General features: G+C 46.4%; 1 protein-coding gene across 1 annotated transcript in view; it reads right to left on the bottom strand.

Annotated features, from left to right (window-relative positions):
• AKAP10 (A-kinase anchoring protein 10) overlaps positions 1-22,568 on the bottom strand; it is a 31,610-nt gene extending 9,042 nt beyond the window's left edge. Inside the window, exons 1-8 of the mRNA XM_083587769.1 lie at positions 22,298-22,568; positions 11,040-11,087; positions 8,191-8,370; positions 5,215-5,778; positions 3,839-3,937; positions 2,752-2,836; positions 2,138-2,261; positions 374-510 (exon numbers count right to left, since the gene is read on the bottom strand). Of these exons, the coding sequence (XP_083443895.1) occupies positions 374-510; positions 2,138-2,261; positions 2,752-2,836; positions 3,839-3,937; positions 5,215-5,778; positions 8,191-8,370; positions 11,040-11,087; positions 22,298-22,319 (1,259 nt within the window). The 5' untranslated portion in view covers positions 22,320-22,568. The remainder of the gene's footprint in view (positions 1-373; positions 511-2,137; positions 2,262-2,751; positions 2,837-3,838; positions 3,938-5,214; positions 5,779-8,190; positions 8,371-11,039; positions 11,088-22,297) is intronic.
• Between the last annotated feature and the right edge of the window lie 3,443 nt (positions 22,569-26,011).

The following is a 26,011-nucleotide window of genomic DNA, read 5'->3' as shown; positions in this document are numbered from 1 at the left end:
TTGCTAGCTGCTCAATTGCAGCTCAGCAACCGCCCCTCTTTTTCTCAGAAAAGGCCAGCTCTTGTTTCTGTTCCCTGAAGTGGAAGCCAAGGGAGTTAACTAAGCGCTCTCTCCCCAATCTCACCAACCCCATCCTGATGGAATGCTGTCAAGTTTCCCCTTCCCGCCCCAGCAGTCACCATGAAGACTAGAGACTTGGAAACATTTTAAGCTTTGAGATTCTCTGGGTCCTGGCTTGCTGTGCCCAAAATATTTAATCTCTGCAGTCAGTTAAGGTGAAGGACTGAGGGTCTGATGCTTGCTGGGTTAGAAATTGTCTTGGTCAAGAGAAGAAAGCCAAGGAGGATGGCGAATTTCCAGGCATGGGACTCACTTGTCATATAAGATCATGGCGTCGTTCTGGGCCTCCTGCCCGTCGTACTGGCCCTCTTTGGCGGCCAGCTGAGACTGGAAGTTATCTGCTGCCAGCCAGAACTGCAAGATGTTAACGGCATCTTCTTTCTCCATGAACTGGGAAACAAAAGTAAAGCAGTGAGCAGGGATATTCTCCCAGTTTCTTCTAGGAGGTAGCTTGCTGGCATCGTTTTAAAGGTGTAGAAACAAGACTTAAGGCAGGGAGAGGGAACTTTTGTCAACCCAAGGGCCAATTTCAGTTCTGGGCAGCCTTTCGAGGGCCACTTGCTGGGGGTGGGTGGGGCCAGAAACACAAGGGAGTAGAGCAACAGACACAGATTTTACCTTTGTGCAATTAGCTAGTTTCTACAGCCACCCACAGGGACGCGGGTGGCGCTGTGGGTTAAACCACTGAGCCTAGGGCTTGCCGATCAGAAGGTCGGCGGTTCGAATCCGTGCGATGGGGTGAGCTCCCATTGCTTTCTCCCAGCTCCTGCCCACCTAGCAGTTTGAAAGCACGTCAAAGTGCAAGTAGATAAATAGGTACCGCTCCAGCAGGAAGGTAAACGGCGTTTCCGTGCGCTGCTCTGGTTCTCCAGAAGCGGCTTAGTCATGCTGGCCACATGACCCGGAAGCTGTACGCCAGCTCCCTCAGCCAATACAGCGAGATGAGCGCCGCAACCCCAGAGTCGTCCGCGACTGGACCTAACGGTCAGGGGTCCCTTTACCTTTACAGCCACCCACACCCTCTCTGTCCTATACATAGGGAAGCAAGAGGCATGTTAAGAGTTCAAGGGCACATTTCCAGCCAGGCAAAACTACTCCAGGAGGGTGAAAGAAAGGGCCATTGAAGGGGTATGGACTGGGAAAAGTTCCAAGGACCAGAGAGAAAGGCCTTTTGGCCCCCCTGGTCCTGAGGTTGTTTATCCCCGATTGACAGAACATTCTTCCGCTTGGCAGAACCAGCACAATCCTTCACCATGAAGGGTAGGAGAGATATTGTTTCAAAGAAACAAACAAGGGAGACGTTCCACTGCGCCACCTTCGGAGCCAAAACTGAAACAATGACTTGAACCCCAAGCCGACAACCGAGGAAACCTGCTTGGCAGATCCAGGCGAGGGCACAGGAGGGGTGGGGGAGCCGCACAAAAGGGTGCTCAGTAGCAGCCTGGGCTGCAGAGAGAAGAGGCCTCTACTATAAATATACTTGACATCTCCCCAGGGCTTTTTGCAACACTACTTCTCGACATCTTGCTTAAAAATAACCACGGCTGTTCAGCATGTATTTAGCATCTAGGGGTGTTTTTGCACCTTTCTTATGCTGAGTTGACAAGGACTCTATATTGGAGGAGAATGCATAAAGGAAAAAAACAGAAGACTCACACTATCTGATGCAACCTTGCTGCACCTCCTGTTCCCACCGCCTCTGATGGCTGATGGGAGCTGGAGGTCCTATAGCACCCAGAGGGCCCCAGGGTGGGGATTCGCCGTGGAGGGTGATAGCGGAAAGAAAGGATTCAACGTTCCCAGCCCCACCATGGCTTTTACAGGTGGCAAAGGCCCGATGAGTGCCCAAACAAGGCCTGAGGGCAGATGCCACGGCAGCCCACTCCCACACGGCGGTTGGGGAAGCAAATCCAGCCAAATTGCTCCAGGCCACAGCAGTCAAGAGTGGCTCCTCTTCTACTTGGCAGAAACGGGGGGCAGAGCTCTGGCCGAGAAGAAAAGGGAGAAGCCACCTCACCTCGGAGAAATAGAAGAGGGCGGATTCGCAGAAGAGGATGTCGGCCAGGTAGACAGTCCCACTGGTCAGCACCTCAATCTGGTATTTGCAGAAGTGGTGGCTCCGCAAGAATTCGCTAAAGTGCCTGTCCGAGGGCGAGGGGGACACAGGGGGGGGTCTCATTAGAAGCGGGGAGAAGGAAGAGGAAGAGACTCCAGCTCCGCAGTGTGCAAGGCGCCAAGGTGCACAGGAAGCTGGCTGGGCAGGATCAAGGCTGAAGTGCTGGGACTGGAGCCCTGAGGGTCTGGGATACAGCCCCCAACTGAATTCCAAATCCCACTGCTGGATCCAAAGGGGAGGCTGACAAGGGAGCTTAGTCAGTGCAGTGAGGAAGCCTTAAAAGCAGACCAGATGCTGACTGAACCCCATCTTGAAACCCCCCCAGGGAAGATTTGCTCTCTGGTCTGACCAATGGAGGGCTGCTGGGGGCTCCTTCAACCCCAGGACTGCCCCCTCTCGCCAGCTCTGCCCAGGGGCTTCTCCTTGGCTGCCCCACCTGGGAAGAGCAGTCAGGTGCTCAGAATATAAAGCACCCTACACTTATTGTTATTATTTTAACAATAGGGTCAACTTACTCTTGTTCCATGGCATTAAACACTATCGACTGTGCCAAGACGAAGCAGTTTGGGTCCACCTGTCCGTCTTCCCCACAAATCTTTGCTGTAAGGTCAGCAGATCACATATCAAAGTTAGTGGCACTGTATGCATTCTGCAGTACGGACAGACAGTGCAGAAATTTATTAGTTGTGCATATCTATGGCAGAAATATAGAAGTGGTTGGAATACTTTATCTATCATTATCATTGTTATTCATTTATATCATCCTACTGTTTCCCCAGAACCAAGGACTCGAGGCAGCTCACAAAAATTAAAAACTAGCATGGATACAATACAGATAGCTAAAACCACAGGAAGGATAATAGACTATACAGTGGTACCTCTAGATGTGAATGGGATCCGTTCCGGAGCCCTGTTCGCATCTAGAAGCAAACGTAAGCTGTGTCTGTGCAGGTCACATTTTGGCGCTTCTGCGCATGATGTCATTTTTAGCGCCTGCGCATGCGCAAGCGGCGAAACCCGGAAGTAACGTGCTCCGTTACTTCCGGGTTGCCGCGGAGCGCAACTCGAACGTGCTCATCTCGAAGCACATTCAACCCGAGGTATGACTGTAATTAACTACTGAACTAATAAGAATTAAACTGTAATGGAATGAGAATGACGTAAAAACCAATCTGTTAAAATATAGAGAGTAAAAACAGAGGAGCCCTATTGAAAGCCCTTTCCTTAAAAACAGTCAGTTCCGCAAAGCCTATGGGAATAAAACAGTCTTCACTTGCCAGCAGGACAACAAAGAAGGAGCGAGTCTGGCTTCTCTAGGGAGGGAGTTCCAAAGCCTGGGAGCAGCCACCGAAAAGGCCCTCTCCTACGTCCTCACCAAGCAGGTCTGTGAGGGTGGAGGGACTGAGAAAAGGGACTCCCCCAAAGCCCTCAGAGCCTGGGTGGGTTCGTATGGGAGAATCTGGTCCTTCAGATAGCCTGGGCCCAAATCATAGTAAGGGTTGGACTATGATTGCAGCCTCTCTCAAAGAAATCCCCGGGGTTTATCTCTCGGGAGCAATGAGACCACCATTTCTGAGGAAGACACACATGCCTGCTCCTTACCCACTATATCGTTTCTCATCAGCTCTGTGATTGGTATGGGTTTAGCAGCATCGGGAGAGATATATTTGGTAAAAATTGTAACTGCATCCTGTTCTATACCTAAAAAGAAAGGGGGGAAAACAAGAGTGAAGGCAGTGGCATGATAAACACAAGGCGTGACTTGTTGGACCAGCAAGCTCCTTTCCCCCCTTAGAAATGGTTACTCAACATAGGAAGCTAACTTGCACTGAGTCAGATCGCTGAGTTCATCTTCCTCAGTATGGTTTACACCAACTGGCAGCAGCAGCAGCAGCAGCAGCTCCTCTCCAGGTTTTCAGGCATGGGCTCTTCCCCAGCCCTTACCTGGAGAAGCTGGGGATCAAACCAGGAACTTTCTGCATGCAAGTTTTGTACTCTTCCCCTAAAAGCAAAGTAAGGATCTAGTCCTCATGGTTCTGAATAAAATCATTGGCCTCTCCGGCTCATTACTGCCTGCACTGACTGGCAACAGCTCTCCAGGGTTTAAGAGAAGGAAGTTAAGAGCTGCACACCTGGGTTTTATGCACCTGGCTGGAATTTTGGATTGGCAGTTTGGAAACAGCAAATACTCCCATGTTGCATGGCAAGCTGACTTTCCAAATTAAGGAGCCTTTCAGAAGTGGTTTGGGATACCATCCCTTTCTAAAACCTACAGTCAGCAAACGTCCTGGATTACCACACTGTTTTCTCTCTCTATTGTTTCTGTTGGTAGCTCCTTGGGGCATGGGCCTATTGGTCTTCCTTCTTATTCTTTAAATACAGGAACCTCTGGCTCTCTAGGTATTACTTATTTACATCAGGTTGATCGGTGGTTTATTACAGATCAGGACCTTCTCAGTAGTGGCGCCCGCCCTGTGGAATACCCTCCCACCAGATGTCAAAGGAAAAAACAACTACCAGACTTTTAGGAGCCCTGTTTAGGGAAGCTTTTAATATCTGAAGGACTATTGTATTTTAATATTTTGTTGGAAGCCACCCAGAGTGGCTGGGGAAACCCAGCCAGATGAGCGGGGTATAAATAATAAATTATTATTATTATTATTATTATTATTATTGATTCAAAGCATTTATGCCCCCCACTCTTTAGTTAGAAAGGCTCCCAGAGCGGCTCCCAGGCCAATGAAAAACAATGCAGTCCTCGGCGTACAATCTTAAAAAGACCTGGCACAAAAGGAAAAGGGGGTGGGGAAGGAAAAGGAAAAAAATCAAAGCAAGAACTCCTCAGCTTAGCAGCTGTCCTTCCATACAGCGTCACTTATCATTTCCCAGCAGGACAGTGGCTAGATATTTCTGCACCCTGAGCAAGGTGTGTACAGATTCAGAAGATATACTGGCATTCCCGGCCAGGAAGCACTTACTTTTCATGAGTTTTCCTGACAAGTCCTTTAGTGCAAAGGAGGGACTGTTTCTATTGGATACGGAGACTTTGGAAGGGTCTTGAGGTTCCTCTGGAGCAGGACAGTCCTCTGCTCCGGACCCCCCAAGCCCCAGACGGGCCTTGCCAGCAGCACCTTGGCAAAGCAGCAAACGGTTCTGAAGGCTCAGCGCCTGGCCGTTCAGTTCAGCGGCCGGCAGCCTGCCAGGCGAGGGCTGGGCCGGACCACAGTCCTCCAGGCGCCTGCTGAGCAACTCGGAGGAAGACGATGGCGAAGCTGCGTTCTCCAGCTGCTTGGAGGAAGGGGAGACCGGCTCAGCCAAGGAGCTGTGCTTGACGGTGTTCAGGCTGTGTGCTCTGATGCGGGACCACGTGGTGGAGTGGAAGCTCTCCGCCTCCAGCCAGAAGCGGACCAGGTGCTCCATGCGGCGCAGCTCCATGAACTGGATGAAGTAGGGGAGGCCGACGGCGTCCCGGAGGACTTGCTCAAGCGTCTTGGAAAGGCTAGATTTGGTCTCTTGAGCCTGATAATCCAGACAGGATCGGCCTAAAGGAGAGGCAGGCGGGGCGGGGGGGATAGAAAAGAAAGATGCTTCTAGGTCAGAGGCTGGGTGTGGGGGGAAGACTTAAGGTCCATGAATAACCATAGTTTAGAGGTCCCGGGCCCTAAGGAAGTCAGATTATCCTCCACCGGGGCCAGGGCCTTCTCAGTGATGGCTCCGACCTGGTGGAATGCTCTGTCCCATGAGACCAGGTCCCTGCAGGATTTAACTTCCTTCCGCAGGGCCTGTAATTCCGCCTGGCCTTTAATTTGAATTCAGCCTGATCTTTTATTCCCCTTCCTTCCCTCCCCCTCCCCTTTTTATGAAGATTACCCGCTCTGGGATCCCACAGCTAATTTTCCCCTGGTCTCCTCGCTGGTCCAAATAGCACTTAGCCAGCTAGCCCTGGTGATCATCTAATGTCTATTGGATGGATTTCCCCCCTAAATTGATTTTTGAATTTATTGTTATTCACAATTTATACTGTATTTTACGCTGTTTTTTGTTGCATCAATTAAGTGTTTTAAATTTGTTGTTAGCTGCCCTGAGCCTGGTTTTCTGAACCGAGAAGGGTGGGGTATAAATAAAAATTTATTATTATTTATTGTAATTTATTATCTACCCTTCATCCTAATGTCCCAGGGTGGGTGACAACATTAAAAGACAATATTGAAACAGTTTAAAACAACCTACAATCATAAAAGGAAGGTGGTTGCTAAGAATAAACACCTCACGTGTCATAGAAGGAGGCCCTCTGGCAGCTCCCCCCCAGCTTCCGAGGGTGATAGAACGACCAAGAGGACCCCCTCTGTTGATCTTGGCACCTGGCAGGGGCTGTAGGGAAGGTGGTGGTCTTTCAGGTGTTTGGGAGCCCAAGTCATTTGTATAACAGATATCGGACTATCACTGTGCAGGGCTGCTTTACATCAAGTCTCACCACAACCTGTGGATGATTTGAACCACAACTTCCATCAGCCCCAGCCAGCACGGCTGCTGGAGGGCACCATGTTGGCAAAGGCTGCTTTGCAGAGTTAAAGGGCAGCTCCTTGCAGTCTGCAACAGAGCCACCTGCCCCTGCTGTTTCTTCCTTACAAATAAAACCACTGCCATGTGGTTTGTTATTTTAGTTGACACACCGCCTGGTGTAAAATGAGGAATTAGGGCTATCACTGCTAAATAACCAAAATGTGTACAATTAACCGACTTAACTGTCTTTTAATCAATTGACCAAATTGGCATCTGAGTAAAAACAGTAAGCAAAAAATACGTCCCCCTCTTTCTCTCTCTGTGCATGTGAGAGATAGGGAAAGGTCCCTTCTGAAATAGAGGCTGCCATTTGCAGATTTTGGAGGTATTTGTGGTAACACAGTATAATTTGTTTTTAAAGAATCTGTCCAATTAATTAATCAGGGCACCTTTTTTAAAAAAATCAACTGACTAATCTATTGATGCCAAGGTCACACCATTAAGGCATTTAAATTTAAATCTTCCTTAACTAAGTAATACTACAAAAACCTCCCTATAGGTTCCTTTTGCGACACAGCAGGGGAAGGCGAGATAAATCTACAAGTGAATGGACCTTATACTCATCTTAAGGAGGAAAAGGCCACTGTTAAGATTTCCTTGCTCATCCCTGATGACGTAGCTTTGAAAAAGAACCTAGACCAGCGCATCCTTAGCCCTTGCCTATTACAGCCAAACCAACCACCTACAGCTGGAATGGCTGGAACTGTACAACTCTGCCATCCCTGAGCACTGGGGCTGCGGCTGATGAGAGATGGCAGCCTGAGAACATGTGAAAAGCCACAGGTTCCCCATCAACACCAAGGAAAGGTGCCCCTGCTCTCCAGATCAATCAGTCAATCCTTTATAAGGCATAGCAAACTACACATTATAAATCAAACACCGTATACAGATTGTGGAAAATATGAACTCAGCATAACAATTTGTATAAATAAAACAGTATAACGCTACCACATCACCGACCATTCAAGAACCACTAAATCTCTCTATAATGGCCCAGTCTTTTCACATGGACAGCACTCAAAAATTTAGCCACTATTAAAGTGATTTGATCATTCCTGTCCGAGAGCAGGTCCTGAGCCTGTTGGATTTTAAGGCCTCTAACAATTGTCTTCTGGCATAAATGCCAAAATCACAAGAAAAGAAAATATGCTCCAACGTATCAGGTTCCTGCCTACCACATTTGCAGACACACTCTGTTTCTGGGAGAGCTAAATATCTTCCTCTTACTATCATCGAGGGAAACATATTAAATCTGGCTAGCATAAACAGTCTACACAGTTCGTGATTCTACAGATTTGTTAGGTAACCCTTTTGAAAATCTCTACACTAAGGGAGATTTAAATAGAGAGGGTGCTCTCCAGATGTCCACCAAGGAAGAAGCTGCGGCTTACCAAGGTCTCCAAAGTGCGCAGCCTCCATGTGGCTGGGCTGCTTTTTAAGAGCCGCTGTGCGGCTGCTCGAGGACTCCATGTTGGCAGAGATGGCATTGATGGCCACATGGCTTGGTCCGGCGGCCTCCAGCAAGGCATGGTTCCGGGTGCTTCTCTGCGGGGAATGTACTGGCACTGCAGCTGGAAGAAGAAGGAAAAGGGGAGGAAAAGGAAGGCACTGGGTTGCTGGGTTTTTTTGGCCATGTACCCCACCAGAGGGACCCGGATGACGCTGTGGGTTAAACCACAGAGCCTAGGATTTGCCGACCAGAAGGTCGGCGGTTCAAATCTCCGAGACGGGGTGAGCTCCTGTTGCTCGGTCCCTGCTCCTGCCAACCTAGCAGTTCGAAAGCACATCAAAGTGCAAGTAGATAAATAGGTACCGCTCCGGCGGGAAGGTAAACAGCGTTTCCGTGTGCTGCTCTGGTTCACCAGAAGCGGCTTAGTCATGCTGGCCACATGACCCGGAAGCTGTACGCCGGCTCCCTCGGCCACTAAAGCGAGATGAGCGCTGCAACCCCAGAGTTGGCCACGACTGGACCTAATGGTCAGGGGTCCCTTTACCTTTACCCCACCAGAAAGGACACCTTGTTCAGCACTGTGCCAAAAGCCCACCCCAAACTACATCCACATGGTTTAAATCAGAGACGGGGAACCTGTAGCCCTCCAGATATTGAGGCCAGCTCCCATCATCCCATAACTCTGGTCATGCTCGACAGGACTGATGAGAGCTGGATCCAAAAATTTCTGGGCAGCCTGGTTTGAGCAAACGCTAGTTAACACACAGTATGGAAACCAGTTTCTTCAATGCACAGAAGAAGTGCTTCTTGAGTCAGACTGCAATGCACGTAATTGTTTAATGCAGGAATGGCTGACTTTGATGGAAAGTACGATAAAATGCTTTAGATAATGAGCATAAAAGCAAGCCAGCCACCTCAGGGGTCAGGTGGGGAGCAAACTGTTGCAGCTTGGAGAGTCAGGTGCCAAAGAACCCACTGTAAACATGCCCTGATGCAAGTCACAAGGACTTCAGGAGCAGGGCAAATGAGGCCCAGGGACCAAATGCAGCCCTTGAGACTCGCCCTCCTTTGCACCCTTCTTGGGTGCTTTTCCCTGACTGGGACAGAGTGTCCTTCCACTCTGAAAATGCTTCTCTGCTTGCTTGGATGGAGGACAGAGAGAAGAGGGTGTTCTGAGTGTGTGCAGAAACTAGCCTACTGTACAAAGCTCATAATTTATTTTGTTGCTCTGCCCACTTTTGCCTCTGGCACCACCTGACCAGCATGCGGCCCCTGGAAGCGAGAGCAGAAGAAAATGCGGCCCTCGGGCTGCAAAATGCTCCCAACCTCTGATGTAGTTAAACATAAGACAGAGAGTGAAATCAGTAAGGCAACTGGAATGTTTTAACAGGCAGAAGGGGAGCACATTAAAGTTGTGCCAATTTGTCAAAGATAAGCAACAGAAGCAGAGAAAATACTGTTCGGCTCAGCTCTACCCTCCCGTCCCCGACAGCAAAAGCAACAAACACACACACCAACACACAGATTGCTTGCGGAAAGCAGTAAAAAGGCTGTGCTGATGACACAGAATCACTGAAAAATAGAAAGAGACCCCGGATAACGGGGCTTAGGGTACCCAATTAAGGCTAATCCTCCTAATCTTTGAGGATTACCAACATTTTGAAGGAACTCAATGCTGACTAAACACAAAACGACGGGAATTTTCGGTACTGGAGAGCGGGAAGAGCTTTAAGTTCCAATGTGATTTGAGAAGCCGGGCAAAGGAGCCTTCTTGCTGAACACTGTTTGGCACTGCAATGGGTCCCGATTCTGCAAACACTGTGCCAAGGGGGAGGGGAATAGGAATTTCTGAGGCGTTTGTTCAGGGTAGTCTACTGGGGACCTGAATCCAGTCCTGAAGCAATTTACAAAGGCCACTTCAGCTTTTGCGGTAAGAAGATTGCCCATTGCTACACACTTGTAAATTCCGAGGAATAAGAATGCTCCATATTTTTTTATTACAGGATCAAAAGAGATGAAAAGGGACACAGAATATAGATGTCAATATTTATGTCTTGTGTTCTCTGCAGGTAGGAAAGGTGTCAGTCCTGGAGGGCGCTCGCAAACGCTTGCGGGTGCTGGCACCAGGCCTGGATCCAGAGCCAGGGAAGTCTTAGTGCAAAATTCACTGTAGAGTCTGCCCATTCAAGTTTGTTGGCATGGCAGCACACTCTTCTGGCGCTCAGGCAACTCAGCCTGGTGCCTGCCAGATCTTTTGGACCACTGCTCCCGTCAGCATCAGACTACCACGTTGGCTGGCGCTGATGGGAACTATAGTTCAAACTGCACAGAGGGGAAGGCTAGCTTGGGGGATTGGGGGACCTCAAAGGAGAGAGGCAGGCCACCCCTGCTATACAACCCTCTTGCTAAGATCAGGTGCGTGCCTTCACTATTTCCAAGACATGGAACTGATTGTGCCTACTTGGTCTTAAATTCTGTAGATTCTCTCTCTAGTTTGAGCATCGTATTATGTCTACTCGCTTTTAAAGTCTGTTGGTTTTATTGGTATTTTCTTACAAATATTTTACACTACTTCATGTAAACTACTGAAAGAGATTTTTTCCCATTAAGTAGTATATAAATTTGGTTACATAAAGAAAGATAAAGGCTATTTCCATATAAAACTCCCTGTCTTTTTTCCCCCTGCAATAAACTAACCTGGATACCCCTCTAGACACTGAGATCTAGTTTACCGGGCCTAGTTGACATCACCCTTCCTCCTCTTCAGAAATTCTAGAAACGAGCACTTACCTTTAATTGCTTTCACTTCGGTTACCTTCTCGTGCTCTTTGCCCTTCACTGCAAGACAAAAGAACATGCAGTGAGGCCCAGTCGCTTTTGCAGAAAAGTCAAGCCTGCCCTTCGGGGAAGGATGCTGAGTCTTCCAAGCTGTCCCAGAATGTGTCAAGGCGCTGGCTCATTTAGTCAAGCGTTGTCTGAGTGGCACAAGGTCCTAGGTTGGGGACCTCCAGATGTTACTGGATTTCCAACTCTCATCATCCTTGTCTATGACTATGCTGGCTGGGCCTGATGGGGATGGGGAGTTCAGCAGCATCCAAAGAGTACCTGCTCAGGAAAGCCTGGTCCGGATTGTGCATATTAACCTGGGAGGTGGGCGGTCCTGCTGGCAAAAGGCTGGAATCAACGGCCTTTTGGCCCCTTCAATACAGTCAAACCTTGGTTGTCGAACGTAACCTGTTCTGGAAGACCGTTCAACTTCCGAAACATTCAACAACCAAGGATCAAAGGGCAGTTGGCAAAGTCAATGGAGAAAAAATAAAAACTCCCTGGAAGCCGTTCATCTTCTGAAAATCATTTGAAAACTGGAGCAGTTACTTGCAGATTTTCGGCATTCAGGAACCGAAACATTCCAAAGCAGGGGTGTTTGGGAGCCGAAGTTTGACTATACTAAATCAAAGCAGATAGTAAAGAGCCCAACTCCAGTCTTTTGTGGTGCCCCCACCCATGTTTTGGACTACAACTCCCATCAGCAGTCTGGCCTACCCTTATTTCGAAATGTGCCCTGTTTTACTACAGCTTTCCTCTTTCAAAAAGCCTTCTAAGTGGAGATTTGTATCACATTTCATATCTTTATTGGATTTGAAACTGATTTTACAGGTGTAAAAGTTGTTGGTTTTTAATTGTTTTAAATGTAATTGATTATTTGTTTATATTTTTCAACTGTCTTACAACGAGAAGATCATAATCCTTTCCCCCCACCATTAAATAACTGAGGGAGCAGGGAAGGAGAAAAAAATAAAACAGTTACTGTCCTGAGATTATACCAGTGTATAAGCAGAATTCAAACGTCTGAAATGCTTCAAGCACATTTTCTCCATTATCCTTACAACAGCCCTGCAAGGCAGGCAAATGCCAGCCACAAATTGCGGGGAGAGAGTGGGATCTAGAAGAATAAGGGCTTGTGTGCTGCCACCTGTCAACTTCAGATCTCCCTTTAGTCACGACACAGATGTGCCAAATTGCAGCTCCTTCTCCTTGCTACTCGGCAGCTCCAGTTCTTGTATACATGAACAGCATCTGTCTACTCTCTCCTTCAACACACACCACTTTGTTCTTTGAACATTTCAATGCATGTGCTTCTCAGATGAATGGAGCTAGCGATACTGAAGCGATGTTTTGCAGAGCGGCTGGTGATAATTGCCTCCACGGAAAATAGGCACAAGCCAAACAATGTGAAAACAGGAAAGAGAGATAATTGCCTCAAAAGGAAGAGTTACAATAATTAGCCAAACGAAAATATTTGCTGCTGCCTTATTTGGCGGCAGAAAGGAGGTATCCTTCAGAAGTTTATTAACTTAATCTTTAATACATCCAACCTGAGCCTTGGTCCGAAAGAGGAGGCTTTGAGATAGGAGAAGTAAGCTCATCCACACACAATCTGAGAAGCGCAAGGATTTCTCAGGCAATGATTTAACAAGACTGGCTCTCTAGTTAAAGTTCACCACAGGAAATTCACTAATTTTTACAAGACCAACTGAAGCACTCGCTGTGTTCATTTTATAAACTGGTACAGACACTTTCTTGCCATTTGGACTCAAATGGAGGAAGGCTGTTGTGCTTGACGCAAGGCTAACAGGTACTCCCTTCCCTCCCCATAACATAGGAAGCTGACTTATCCTGAGTCAGACCATTGGTCCATCTAGCTCATTATCATCTATACTGACTGGCAGCAGCTGCCCATGATTTCAGGCAGGGAATCTCTCCCAGCTGTACCTGGAGATGCTGGGAACTGAACCTGGGACCTTCCGCATGCAAAACAGATGCTCTGACACAGAGCCCCAATTCACACATGCTTCAGCAATGTCGTAGCCATGCGTTTCTCACAGAAGCAGGAGAAAGGAAGCTACACAGGAAAAAAACACCAAAATATGGTATGTATTTGTATTACGTAAGTCGGCAAAAGTCACCGGCCTTTGCTGGTTCTTACTAGCTGCCCGACTGCAGGCACAAATTGTTAGCCATTTGTAGCTCTGGAGACACAACTCGGCCTAGTTACCTGGAGGGGTCTGATAATCACCACAGGCTACCAGACAAACCGTGTTAGAAACTGAGATATGGAAGCTAGGAGCTAAATGGCGCCTTAAACCGAGGTTATGGGCACAACAACGGAATGTGTAGGCGTGCTTTTTTATAACAAGAATACAAAGCTGAAAATGAATGAACTGCAGCTAAAATATTTTGTTCATTTTTCACATGGTCTAGTCCTTCCCCAGTCCAGCCCCCTAATATTCTTAAGAGGGTCTCTTCTCCAGTCTTCAGAGAGCAGCTGGAAGTGGGGAGGCAGAAAAAGGTCCTCCTTTCCTTCCACTCTGCAGTTTTAATCTGAAATCTTAGGCGCAGTACTGTACCCAGAGCTCAGAAACTGTTCGCGCTAATGAAATTCCCTGTCACAAAATGTGCCTAGAACAATGGGAGTTTCGAATACCGCAGACAAGGGACTGTTGGTGAGCCTCGTGTTGCGAGGGGAAGGGAAATAACTTGATACGGGCCTGCAGTTTTCACTGGCAGACCCATTTTGAGTGTGGTATTTCAGCAGCATGGTAATCTCTTACCAGGCTGAATTCTTTAAGTGATGGAGTAAGCATACTTGTGAATCCCGCAGACTCCTTTGTAGGCTAGCCTCCCCTAACCTGGTGCCCTCCAGATGTTTTGAACTATAACTTCCATCGGCCTGGTTGGGGCTGAAGGGAGTTGTTGCCCTAAATATTCGGTTTGATCAGCTGGCCTCAGAAACGCACATTGTGGTTATTTGGAAATATCTTCCAGACTTCATGCCCTGGAAATATCACATGTTTGGCCCTTGGCAATCAGCGGCATCACAGGAAATACGCAAAAGGCCTCTCTGGCCTCAGTGCATTTACACCTCCACACTATCTTGTGAATCCCACTTGTTAAAATAACTGGAATGCTTGTTCATCTAGCAGGCAGCTTACTCACTCTCTTGATTCTCAGTGGCCCAGTTTGGGAAGCTGCAACCTCCCGCCGAAAGAGGACAAGCAAGGCTGACAGGCGCATCCTTGCTGTATGAAATGCAGCGCTTTCACAGGGCTTTGCATAATTCATTGGTAAGTGCAGACTTGTACAGCCGGCTTAAAGGAGGAGGCAGATCTAGGGAATAGATTTTGCAAGTATGCATGAAATTCAAAACATTTACCGCCACTCAGGCCAAGTTTGAACTAGGTGCCATTCAGTGCAAGGACTGCATTTCCATCAACTTCCTTTAATTGCAGTGGTTGTTTCAGATTGCCTTCAAAGGGTGATCTGAAACAAACACCAGGAGAACCAGTGTGATGTAGTGTTTAAGACCTGGGTTCAAATCCTCACTAAGCCATGAAGCTCACTGGGTGACCTTGGGCAGGTCATTTTCTCTCTCAGCCTGACCAACCTCACAGGGCTGTTGTGAGGATGAAAGAGGAGGGAGGGGGCTGCTTTATACTGAGTTGGATCACTGGCCTACTTAGCTCAGCACTGTCTGCACTGAATGGCAGTGGCTCTCCAGGGTCTCAGGCAGAGGAGTCTTTCCCGGCTTAAACTGGACATACTGGAAATGGTATTCAGAATCTTCTTCATGCAAAGCAAATGCATTAATTATCACTTATCAGACTTGTTAGTCACTTGTTACCCAACCATCTCCGAGTGACTTACAACACATTTAGGAACATAAACACACCATCCCATTGAAAGAATTCATACTAAATACCTACAGTTCATATTATATTTACACATATAATGCACAGACAAATAAAGAACAGTGCACAACATTATCTCTGTCAAAAGCCTTGGAAAATAGGCAAGCATTTATTTGCCTGGTGCCAAAAATCTCTCAATGGAAATACGAGGCAGACCTCACAGGGGAGAGCGTTCCACAGATGGGAATAAGTCCTGCTTTTTGTCACCACCCTCTGAACCTCCTCAGCAAGAGCACCTGGAGAAGGTCCTCAGAAGATGATCAGAGGGTTCTGGTAGGTTCGTGACCATGACCTAAATATTGCAGCCCTTTTTCTAAATGGACTTGCCAAGGCCCTGAACTTTCATCCAGAATATGCGCTCAGCTCCCCACCTTCCTTGATTTCCGTGGGCTATTTCTTCCAATAACTGCTTGAAACAACTCAGTCAAGTGTGCAGTTTTTCCATCTGCATACTGCTCCAATGGTAGCTTACATTATTGATTTATTATTATTTATTCATCCATTCATTAAATTTGTTAGTCACTTTATCTTGCCCAAGGCAAGATTGGTTATAACCAAACAGCCAAACCAACAATAAACCTCACATGGTTTCCCTCCTGCTTTTCTGTCTTCAAAACAACCCTGCAAAGGTTGTTAAGACAGTGACTACCCAACATCACCTAGTAAGTGCCATGGATGCGTAAGGATTCAAACTCTGGTCCTTCCACATCCCGATAACTATTCCACACTGGCTTTCTTCCTTGCTTCCCCTCTGGAGATGCTTCCATGTAACTTCCTTCTAACTGCTAACTTGGTGCCGGGAACACAAACTTCACTTACGTCACCAACTTAGCTTGCCTGCGTTTCTGGTTACACCTGAATATTTCTGTTATCAGCACCAGCCTCACACACGAGGGAATTACTAAGCAGGAACACAGAGGTCAGTTACATTTCAACACAATAAAGACGGTACTGCAAGGAAACCTGGGAGGCGTCCAACCAAGTTAAGAACATTAATTTGAAAGGGTTCACTCTATAACCCCACTATCTTTTAGAATCATCAAATAAGGCGCAGGGAACTGTTGCAAACCACCACTAGGTAGCCATAGACTCTCAGTCTACAAAATCTCCATGTAGCATGAATGTCTGCTGTAGGCAGAAAATGTCTGCAAGCCTGGTCACCTGTGGTGGGTAGGAATTACTTCCAGGTGACCAGGCTGGCAATGTGTGTTCTCTTCTCCCTCTCCTTTTATGCCGTTCATGTCCAATAGGCACATGGGAGCAGGAAGGTTCTAAACCTCTCTGCAAGCCACCAAGCTTTATGGATTTGTTAGCAAAGCTGGGTTGGCATGTTGGTCCCAGAGGAGATAGGAAGCTTAACTTTCCTGGGTGCGTCCCTAAAGCCACTAGGGTTTGGGAGCTAATAAGAGTTCCCACTGATTCAGAAAGTACAGTGGTACCTCGCAAGATGAATGCCTCGTAAGACGAAAAACTCGCAAGACGAAAGAGTTTTTCGTTTTTAGAGTTGCTTCGCAAGACGAATTTCCCTATGGGCTTGCTTCGCAAGACGAAAACGTCTTGCGAATTTGTTTCCTTTTCCTTAAAACCGGGCGCGTTGCTTGAAGAGGTGCAGTTCCGTGCTTCGCAAGACGAAAAATTCGCAAGACGGAAAAACTCGCAGAATGAATTAATTTCGTCTTGCGAGGCACCACTGTAATCTGAAGGCTCACTTCCTCGCAGACGTCCAAAATGCAGTCAGCAGAATTTCTACTAGATTTAGCACAGCAGTATTACGTCATACTGAAAACCAAAGGCTGCTTATAGATATACTTAGATAGACAAAGAATAGGTGGTCTTTTATTTTACTGCCCACACGTATCAGTGAAGAACCATTCAAGTTTCCAGGGTTTTTCAGCAATTTTCTGCTATAGATAGGGTAGTAGTGAAACTCAAAAACTGTATCACTCCCCAACTTAAAATCTCATTTTTGCACATAGGAAAACAAATGGACTGGGGCTTCTTAATGCTCAGTGAGCGTCACTTCCATCACCATCAGGCAGTTGGCATGGTTCCTTAGTCATTCTAGAATACATACAGGTGTTCAAAACTTCACACAGTCACTTCTGGCTGCTGGTTTACATTTTTCGAAACCCAATTATCTGGAGAGGCTCAACTGATGCCAGTTTTGGAATCATTTCAGTACCAGGAAAAGGCTTTTTAAAGATCTCTTAACTCTTTTTTTAAAAGCTTGTTTTAAATCTACAATTGTATTACTGTTGATCTTTCTATTTTAATTTTTATTGATATTGTAAGCTGCTCAGAGAACATTGTTACTGGGCAGAATATAGATGCATATATAAATCAAAAGAAAAGCAAACTTCTTTTTTTTAAGCTCCTCGATCTAAGGCATTTCCCTATAATGCCTCGCAGTTTTGAATTTTGCCAACCCTGTTCTTTGTCTTCCAAAGTTTCCAGAAAAGCCCCAAATGGTACCTGGCAGTTACTGTCCAGCGTTTTTCCTCTGCTGATGCATTCCTAAAGGTAAAATAACTGTGTGTTCAGGACAGTTTTGGGTAACATGAACCTTACACGGAACTTCTCTCTATATCTTAACTTTAAAACTTCCTGCTTCTCTGCCCAGGAAAGGAAGTGGCATAACATGGTCACTATCAACCTGCCAGAGCAGTACTGATTTTTTGCCCCACCCTGTATTGTCCTCTGAGTTTCTCAGCCTGTAGAGTAGGAAGGCTGGGTGACCTGAAAGATTACTTTTTTAAAAAAAAAGAAAAAAGGAAGTATCACAACTTATTCACCTTCTTTACAGAAGGGGTTTTCAACCAGTGTACTTTGGCACCCTGGGGTGCCTTGAATGATTGCCGGGGTGCTGCAAGCAACATTGGCCTCTGATCCTCTTTCTTTCCCTCCCTTCTCTGATGCCCTCTCGTGTCTCTGCCTCCCAAAGGCTTGCATAGCTTTTTGTTGCAGCAGCCATAGCTATAAGCTCCCCAGGCGAATGGTGCCTCTGGAGCTGGCCAGTGGGTGCTGGTTGCCAGAAGCTGAGGCAGCCTCAGAGTAAGCAAGCAGGCGGGCGAGGGAGCCCAGCCAGCTAGACCACCAGCCCTTGCTATTAGGAATGGACAGACAAGTGGGAGGCTGGGCAGGCAGGTGGACAGACAGGCACCATGCTGGCCTTTCTTGCACTTACTGTGTGCAAGGCCTGCCTGGGAGCTGAGTGCCCAGTGCTGACGGGGAGCCTTTCCACCATGTAGGCCCGGCAGCACCCACTGCTGCCTCCTAAGGTGAGTATGGTCCTGGTCTCATGTTCACCTTGGGCCAGTCTCCATGGAGCACTAAGGCTGAGGGCATCCTCTTCCCAGGCCCCTGTGGGGCAGTGTGAGGAGACACCTCTCTTTGGGGCGAGGGGGGGCTGCTCAGAGACCAGGGGTGGGGGCAGCAGCTGACTGGAGGGTGTTCGGAAAGGGGTGAGAAGGCGTGTCACATGGTTGTATGCTTCCCTACATAAACAGAATGCCCATGCCCGATTCAAGCTAGTATAAGGAGAAGGGCTCTAGTTGAGCACCCCCCAAAATAGTGGTTTTCTACTTGGAGGGAACTTCTGACATGGAGACGCATTCAAGCGCACCCCCCTTCCATACCCCTGCATTCTGAGACACGACAATCCCAAGGCCAGCTGGCCTGTGTAATAGTTTTCAGAGGGTATCTTCGCTCCAAAATGCAGGTGGATCTGCATTGAAACTCCTGGCCAGCATCAAGGAGTGTGTCTAAGAATGGAGGATGGTAATGGGGGATGCTACCATTGCCAGCTGCTCACGAGGCAAACTTGTTTTGTCGCTGGGATGCCTTGTGTTTGGTTTTCTGCAGCGGCAGGTATTCAGGCTTTTGAGAGGCCTGCTGGTGGGAAACTGTGGCTGCCGCCACGTGGGTCCCACGATTGTGTCCATCTCAAGTCTGTTGCCCCCCTTGTTATCAAGGATCCCAGCAATGCTTTCAAGTTCAGCGAGATAACCCTGTTTAAAGGAAGGAAACATTGCTATGCAGATATTGTAGATATTGTAGAGTCAGAGTAGGCACCTAAGCAAGGAGTGCCCTGACACCAAACTGCTCCCTTTGAGGAGGGGGAGGAAACATCTTTGAGCGTCTTCAAGTGACCAGCGGTCAAGGGCAAAGTCCTGTTGGTGGGCTAGATATGGTGTGCACGCCTTATACTGTCTGTTTTGGGATTCCTAACTATCAGGGACCAAAAGTAGAACAGATGTCACACTGCTAACCTGAACCCCGGGACTGCTTCACTCCTCAAAACCTGATACAAAAGGTCTCAGTGGTGTTTCAAGAAAATACTTGAAGTTAGCAAAGTTCCAGAGTCTGGTGCAGGAAGATGAGCAACCATGAATTCCTTCCCCTCATTTCCCAGCACCATATTTAATCACAGTTTGAGCTAGTTAAATGACCCTGCTTAATATCCATGCCACTGCCACCCTTCAATACAGTAAAACGGCAAAAATGGTGAATTCACACCCAAGGGAGGAGGAGGTTTGACAGGAGGAAATGCCCAGCCTGTTCCCTTGTTAGCTCTGGTGAAAGGACAGGCTGTGTTACAGCCTATAGCTACCGGCCCCAGGGGTGGGAATTCCAGAACTGGGGAGCAGCTCCCAAGGCTGGGCTGGGTCACAAAATAGCTGTTTTCAGTACAGGGTTTGTGTGGTTAAGGAAAAGGCAACTTTAAATGAATCCATTGTACCAAAAGTTAGTGGGCGTATCAAGAGGCTGACTTTTACAAAAAGCCTTACACTTCAAAAGCAGTTGGACTGCTGCTTTATAACAGGGAAACAATCCCCAACAAAAGTCTAACTCTAAAACACACACGCACATAGAGGAACTGTCCATTATGTGACCTGCAATTTAATCAACATGGCAATAGGCACATTTGTATTATTTCCTTGTTCTATAATTGCTTCTCCTATTCTTTTTTTTTTTTTGTGGGGGGGGATATGAGAGCTAGTCCCACATTCCTAGAATCAGATTTGTTTTTTATCCTGCCTCTCTCTTTCTCCAAACTATGAAAGATGCTTAATGAGCAGCAACTTCATTTTAAAAAAATGAAAATGTATTCATCACATTTCCATTGTACCATTCCTCCATGATGTCCAGGGCCATTCACAAACAGACACCACCACTATGGCTGGTGAAGCAAAGCAATATTTTAAAGACTGAAATGCACTACAGGATGCTGAAGAATGAAAAGCATTTAGTAAAAACCTGACTCAGGAAGATAGACTCATAAATGTTTCCTGTTAGAGAGTGTGTGACCCCACACAAGCTGACCAAAGCAGGTTAAAGGCCTTAAAAGCCACCACGATGTATACACTGCAACAGTTCATAAATTCTATTTGCAAAAGAAGGACCAAACAGCAGAGAGCAAGCACCCTGAAAGCCCTCACCATCAATATGTCAGCAACATCCCCTGCCTCATACCGTAGAAGCTCTGTCCCCTAAATTTCCCTTAGGAAGGACTCCGGCCTTTTTGCTTCAAGGGTGCTTGGGTCTATTTTAACAAGACAGGCAAACAGAATATGTACATCTCAAGTTACACTATATACTTTACGTAATATGGAAACGTTTCTCCAAACGTTGCAAATTTTTTGTTTTTGTTTAACGGCTCACTATTGAACTTGAAAATATTGTGTGCATATCACTTTGAAAAATCTCTTGCCTTGGGAGTGCAAACTTATGCAATTGCAAATATCACTAAGTGAGGAGACGGCTGTGCTAGTCGTAGGGCGCTCACAGCCAAGCCTTTGAAGATCAGGCAATGACCCATTCAAGTCATGCAAACCCAAATTATTAGACCAAGGAGTGCCTCAAAACAAGAGAGAAGCTGCATTCCCCAACACAAATGCAGCTATGTCAAATCTGCTGCCTTGGGTTTTGAGCTTACAGGCTATGAAATCTGTAGGAATGGGTTCTACCTAAGGGAGAAGCAGTCATAAAGCTGCTCCTTGTTTTATGGCTGTTTGCTATTGTGATTCATTGAATATAATTCTTTCAGGCTTGGCTGCTGTTCGTTATTCTAGTAGTAGAAGGCTAGTAGTCAGCAGATAGTCCAAGCCCACCAGCCCCTCAGTGGTCCAGGGGCACTGCAGCAAAAGCAGACGGCAGGCGCTGCCAAGAGGAAAACCAAGGTGCTCAAGGACATTCACGTGAGCCTTCCTTGCACATGGCGCTGGGCGTGTTTGCAAATGACTTAGTGATAAAGGCAGAAGTTGAAGGGTCCTGCTCATTCAGAGGGAATTTCAAACTCTTTCAGATGCCTTTTCCCAGAAGCTTAGTTCTCTCTCTTTTGACTGTCATGGCTGCTATTTCCTCTGTTTTTACACACTAACAAGTATGACAACCCATCACCCTGAAACACCCACCTCGTCTCTACCTAGTCTCCCACTTGCCCAGTTTTTGTATTCCCCATAACACGGGTCCAGCAGAGATCCCCTTACTATGAGCATTCACTCCCAATACTCCCGGACCACTGTCCCATTAGCATCCTGGAACCCAATTGCTACATTAATTCTGTCCCCCAAAATAGCCACCCTCCAACGAACTCACCACCGTGCTTGTTCCTAAACCTTTTCATCCCTTCCCCGAGGCCTTTTATTCTCCACGCTCCCGATTCCCTTAAGACCCTCACCACCCACACACCGACAGCCCCCTTCGGCTGCCCCCTTCTGCCACCACCATCAGGCCTCAAACTTTCGCTGCTTCTGGTCCAGCCTATATTCAGAGACACCCCCCAAAAGCTCCCGAGCTTCTTCTGAAAACCCCTCCCCACCCTCGCTATCACCCCTAACCATTGGGCATGCTGGCTGCTGGGATGCTGGCCCAACATCATTTGGGGGAGGTACCGTGTTGGCTACCTCTCCTCCCCCAAAACACAGAGAGAAAGCAGGAACACCCACCTCCCCCTTCACCCTCAAGAGCCCCCCCTTCGAAGTCCCCCTCCCCCACCTCCTCACACAACAAGGCAGCCCCCCCCTTTCGCCCTTTTGCTTAGCTCCCCCCATTCAGAAACCCGGACTCCCCTTCTCCCTCAAGAACAGGCACCCCCACCGCCCTTGAAACAAGCTTTCTTTTAATTAAGCCCCCCCTACACTAAGCCCCCCCCTCAGAAAGACACACAGGCCCTCCCCCTCCCCCAAAAGACGCCCCGCCCCTTTGACCTCCCGGCAACCCCTCCCCCACATTTCACCTCACACCACATACAACCCGCCCCCCCCCCCACAAACGGGCTTCTATATTATTATTTTTTACCTTTCCTCTTGAAGAAGGACATGGTGGCGGCGGCGGCGGCGCGGGGGCCGGGAGAGGGAGGCCCGGGCGGTCCCGTCTCCCTCTCAGGGCTCCTGAGGCAGCGCCTTCCTCCTGCTCCTCCCGCAACCGCCGCCGCCTCCCGCTCCCCACACGGCGGAAAAGGAGGCAGCCGCCATGTTGTCAACAACCGCCGCTGCCGCCGCGCAGGTTCTTTCTTCCGGGGGTCGAACGGTGAGGAAAGGCCTCGCGGGGCATCTCGGGAAATGTTCAGTGGCTGTTATTATTATTATTTATTTTAAAAAAGTCAACGGTAACCGGCCGGCCTCTTGCCCTCAAGCGGCATGGCCGCATGGGCGTCGGGGAAGGGAAAGCGGCGAATCGAAGCGGCGGAAAGCGGGTTTTGATTGGAGGGTGTGCTCGAGGGGGCCATCTTGGACGAGGGCACGCCCCGCTGGGGGAGATCGGTAGCGCGGGGGCCATGTTGGAAGCGGGCAGGCCGTGCCGAAGAGAGAGGCCATCTTGGGAGAGGGCAAGCTGTCTCTTTCGTCCCTCGCCACTCCGCCGTCCGGCCGTTAGAGCCCGAAGGCAGCCATCTTGTATAAGGGAACGGTCGTCGGCTAGGATGGGCCGTTCCTGGCTGGAAGTGATTCTGGTTCAGGCATATTGGTTAAGGGCAGCACCAGACCAACCACAATACCTCCTGTGCTAACGGAAAGGTATTGATATGAGAGAATCAATCAATACTGGGCATGATTATCTCTTTATGATGTATAATTATAGTATGTCATGTATATTATTTATTTATTCCTAATTTTTTCCCTTTCTATTCTCCATTTAGGTCTCAGTGTCGCTTTCAATAATAAAATATAAAAAATTTAAACTAATTAATTTTTTTATAAAATTTATGCTCAGGAGGCCTTAATTCGCTGAAGCAACGCTGGTGCTATCCTCTAGTTGAGGACATGCGTGTTAATATGTCGGGCATTTTTTAAAATGATTTTTTAAAATTAATTTCCCAATATTTACCCTATTTTACCACAGTTTTGGCAATTATACAGATTCCAATTAATATCAAAATAATTCAAATTAATTCCAAATTTATACAGTTTAATCAAAGTGGTTTCCTGTGTTCCTTGATCAATGTTTTTTGTCCAGTTCTTATTTTTTATTGACATCAAATTACATTTCAGTTTTTAGCAATTACTATTTGTGTTAATACCTTCTCTAACTTTCCATAGGATTTCAAAGGAGGTGCTCTAATTATTTTCCTTTTCTCTGCATGTGTCAGTCTAAATATGTCCAATTATAAAGTCCTTGGCCTTTATCTGCTGTCCAGTTCCTGAAATTCCTCCAACTGCTGTTGTCTCTCAGTGTAGCTGGGTTGGGGCTAGAACCATAAATAATTCTCAAAATATCTCATTAGCTCCTTCCCATCATGCTCACCTTGCTTGGTGTTTCTGGACAACAACAGACTCCACAGTCCATTCTTTCTCACTACTCAGTCAACAAATGTGTCCAACATTAAGACCGTTTGAGATGCCAAAATATATGACAAATTCTTTTGACAATATATATAGATTGGTATCATCAAAAAATTTGGACATCAAACAGGTTTCTTTAGTAATATTTATCATTTCTGACTACAACATAAACAACAAATTTGTACCAATGTACTTTTTCTCACCACAAACGATATGTACTAAGTTTATTGTAACCCTTCCAACAATTAGGTTGATATAGAGGAGTAGCTGGTTACAATATTACCAATTGAATGAAACATTTAAACATGATAAAAAGTGCGGCTTTGATGAACAAAGTTCCCAATTTGAAAGGGAACTGATAGAAAACAGAGGAAAATTGATTTTAAGGATGTATATTGTTAGAATGGGACACCAAGGATGAAAAGATTAAATCTGCTATGATCTCGGGATGTGGGGCACAATATAGACTTAGAATCATGGGGAAAACTGTGGAAATTTGGGTTGAATTTCACAACGTGTTATACTTTGAGGGAAAACTTCATTAAAATTATATATAAAACTGTACCTAACACCAAGTAAATTGGCAAAGATGTTTAAATCAGCTTCAAATATCTGTTGGAAATGTAAAGAAGTATAGAAGGTTCATTTTACCACATGTGGTGGACATGTAAAGTGGCTAAGGACTTTTGGGAGATGATTTATAATGAGACAAAAAAGATATTTAAGGTAACTCTCCTCAAAAGACCAGAAGCCTTTTTATTAGGGATAGCTGGAAGAGATGTCCCCCCAAAACAGGTAAATCTGTTGCTTTATGCAACATTGGCACCATGAATATTATATGCACAAAAAAGTTACCCATTAAAGAAGAATGGCACCTGAAATTGTAAAATATGTAGAATTGGAAAGTCTGATTTGCAAAATTAGAGATCAAAAAGAGACTGACTTTAAGGAGGACCGGAAAATGTTTGTAGATTATTTAAAAACTCAAAGTAAACATGTTTAAATGCAAATAAGATTTGAGTAAGAACAACAGTGGAAAGTATGGTGGAGTTTTTTTTGTGTGAAGAAGTTAAGGCATAGAATAATAATAATAATAATAATAATAATAATAATATGCAGCAAGAATTGGAATTTTGGGAAAACCATGGAGGGGAAGTCCTAGGACTAGGTTGACTGATTAAATTTGAAATGTTGTTGAATTATCGTTTAGTTTTCAAATTTCCATAAATAAAATTTTTTTAAAAGACATTTGCAAAGGAGTGCGATGCTATCTGTGTAGTAATTTCAAGGAGTTTGCCCCAAGAAAACTGGAAACAGTTTTTAAGGGTCACGATTCCCAAATTTTATTCCAGTCCTTGAGAAGAATTTGGGTGCCAGTTTCTAGTTCCAATACCTTTCTAAAGGCTTCCCTAAATCTGTAAGTCACATTAAGGCAAACCAATCCATTGGTTTTCAAATGGTGTTAAGGGTCTCAGAGCTTGTGCTTTTACCATTTATAATTAAACTATGAATTCGGTAAAAATAAGTTGCTATTTGTTAACACCCCACTTCGATGAAAGAGGTTTTCTCTAAACAGGATGAAAGCTTGGTGGTTGTTTCAATCTATGAAATGTAGAGGATATCCTCTTTGAAGGAAGTTCACTGATGAGCCTTCTTTGGTATGTATATTTATTGTTGCAAATGCATTTGATCCTGAGAGCCAAGCTGTAGACAACATGTATCCATTTTGGATGGCAGGATTTCCTGTACAGCTAGGTGTGGACATCAGTGGGCTTGCTGTAGAGAAGATCTGTGGCTTTTTTGTGCTTCCAGTGCTGAGGAGGACATTGAGGAAAGGAATGAGTGACCTATCAGTGGTGCTGGTAAATGTAAGCTTGATAGCTGGATGAACAGAATGGACGTACCGTAATTGATCTTTTTTGCCATTTGCCCAGACCATCAATGTATCGCCGTCATTTAAGTGGTTTGTGAGTGGACATTGTTAGTAAACTTGATAGTTGGATGAATGAAGTGGGTGTAAATTGATAGAGTGGATGTAATAGATAGGTTATCTTTGCCATTTGTCCAAACCACAAAGATATCATCAGTGCATTGCCACCACATAAGCTGTTTTGTGAATGGGCTACCTGAGGATATTGTTCCAAGTTTTCACATGATGAAGATGGAGGCATAGCTCTGTGGTTCTCACATTCATTGAATCCCCACAACAACCCTGTGATGTAGGTTAGGCTGA

Source organism: Podarcis filfolensis (assembly GCF_964270895.1).
Source record: "Podarcis filfolensis genome assembly, chromosome: 15".
Lineage (NCBI taxonomy): Eukaryota > Metazoa > Chordata > Lepidosauria > Squamata > Lacertidae > Podarcis > Podarcis filfolensis.
This window is presented reverse-complemented; position numbering and strand designations above follow the sequence as displayed.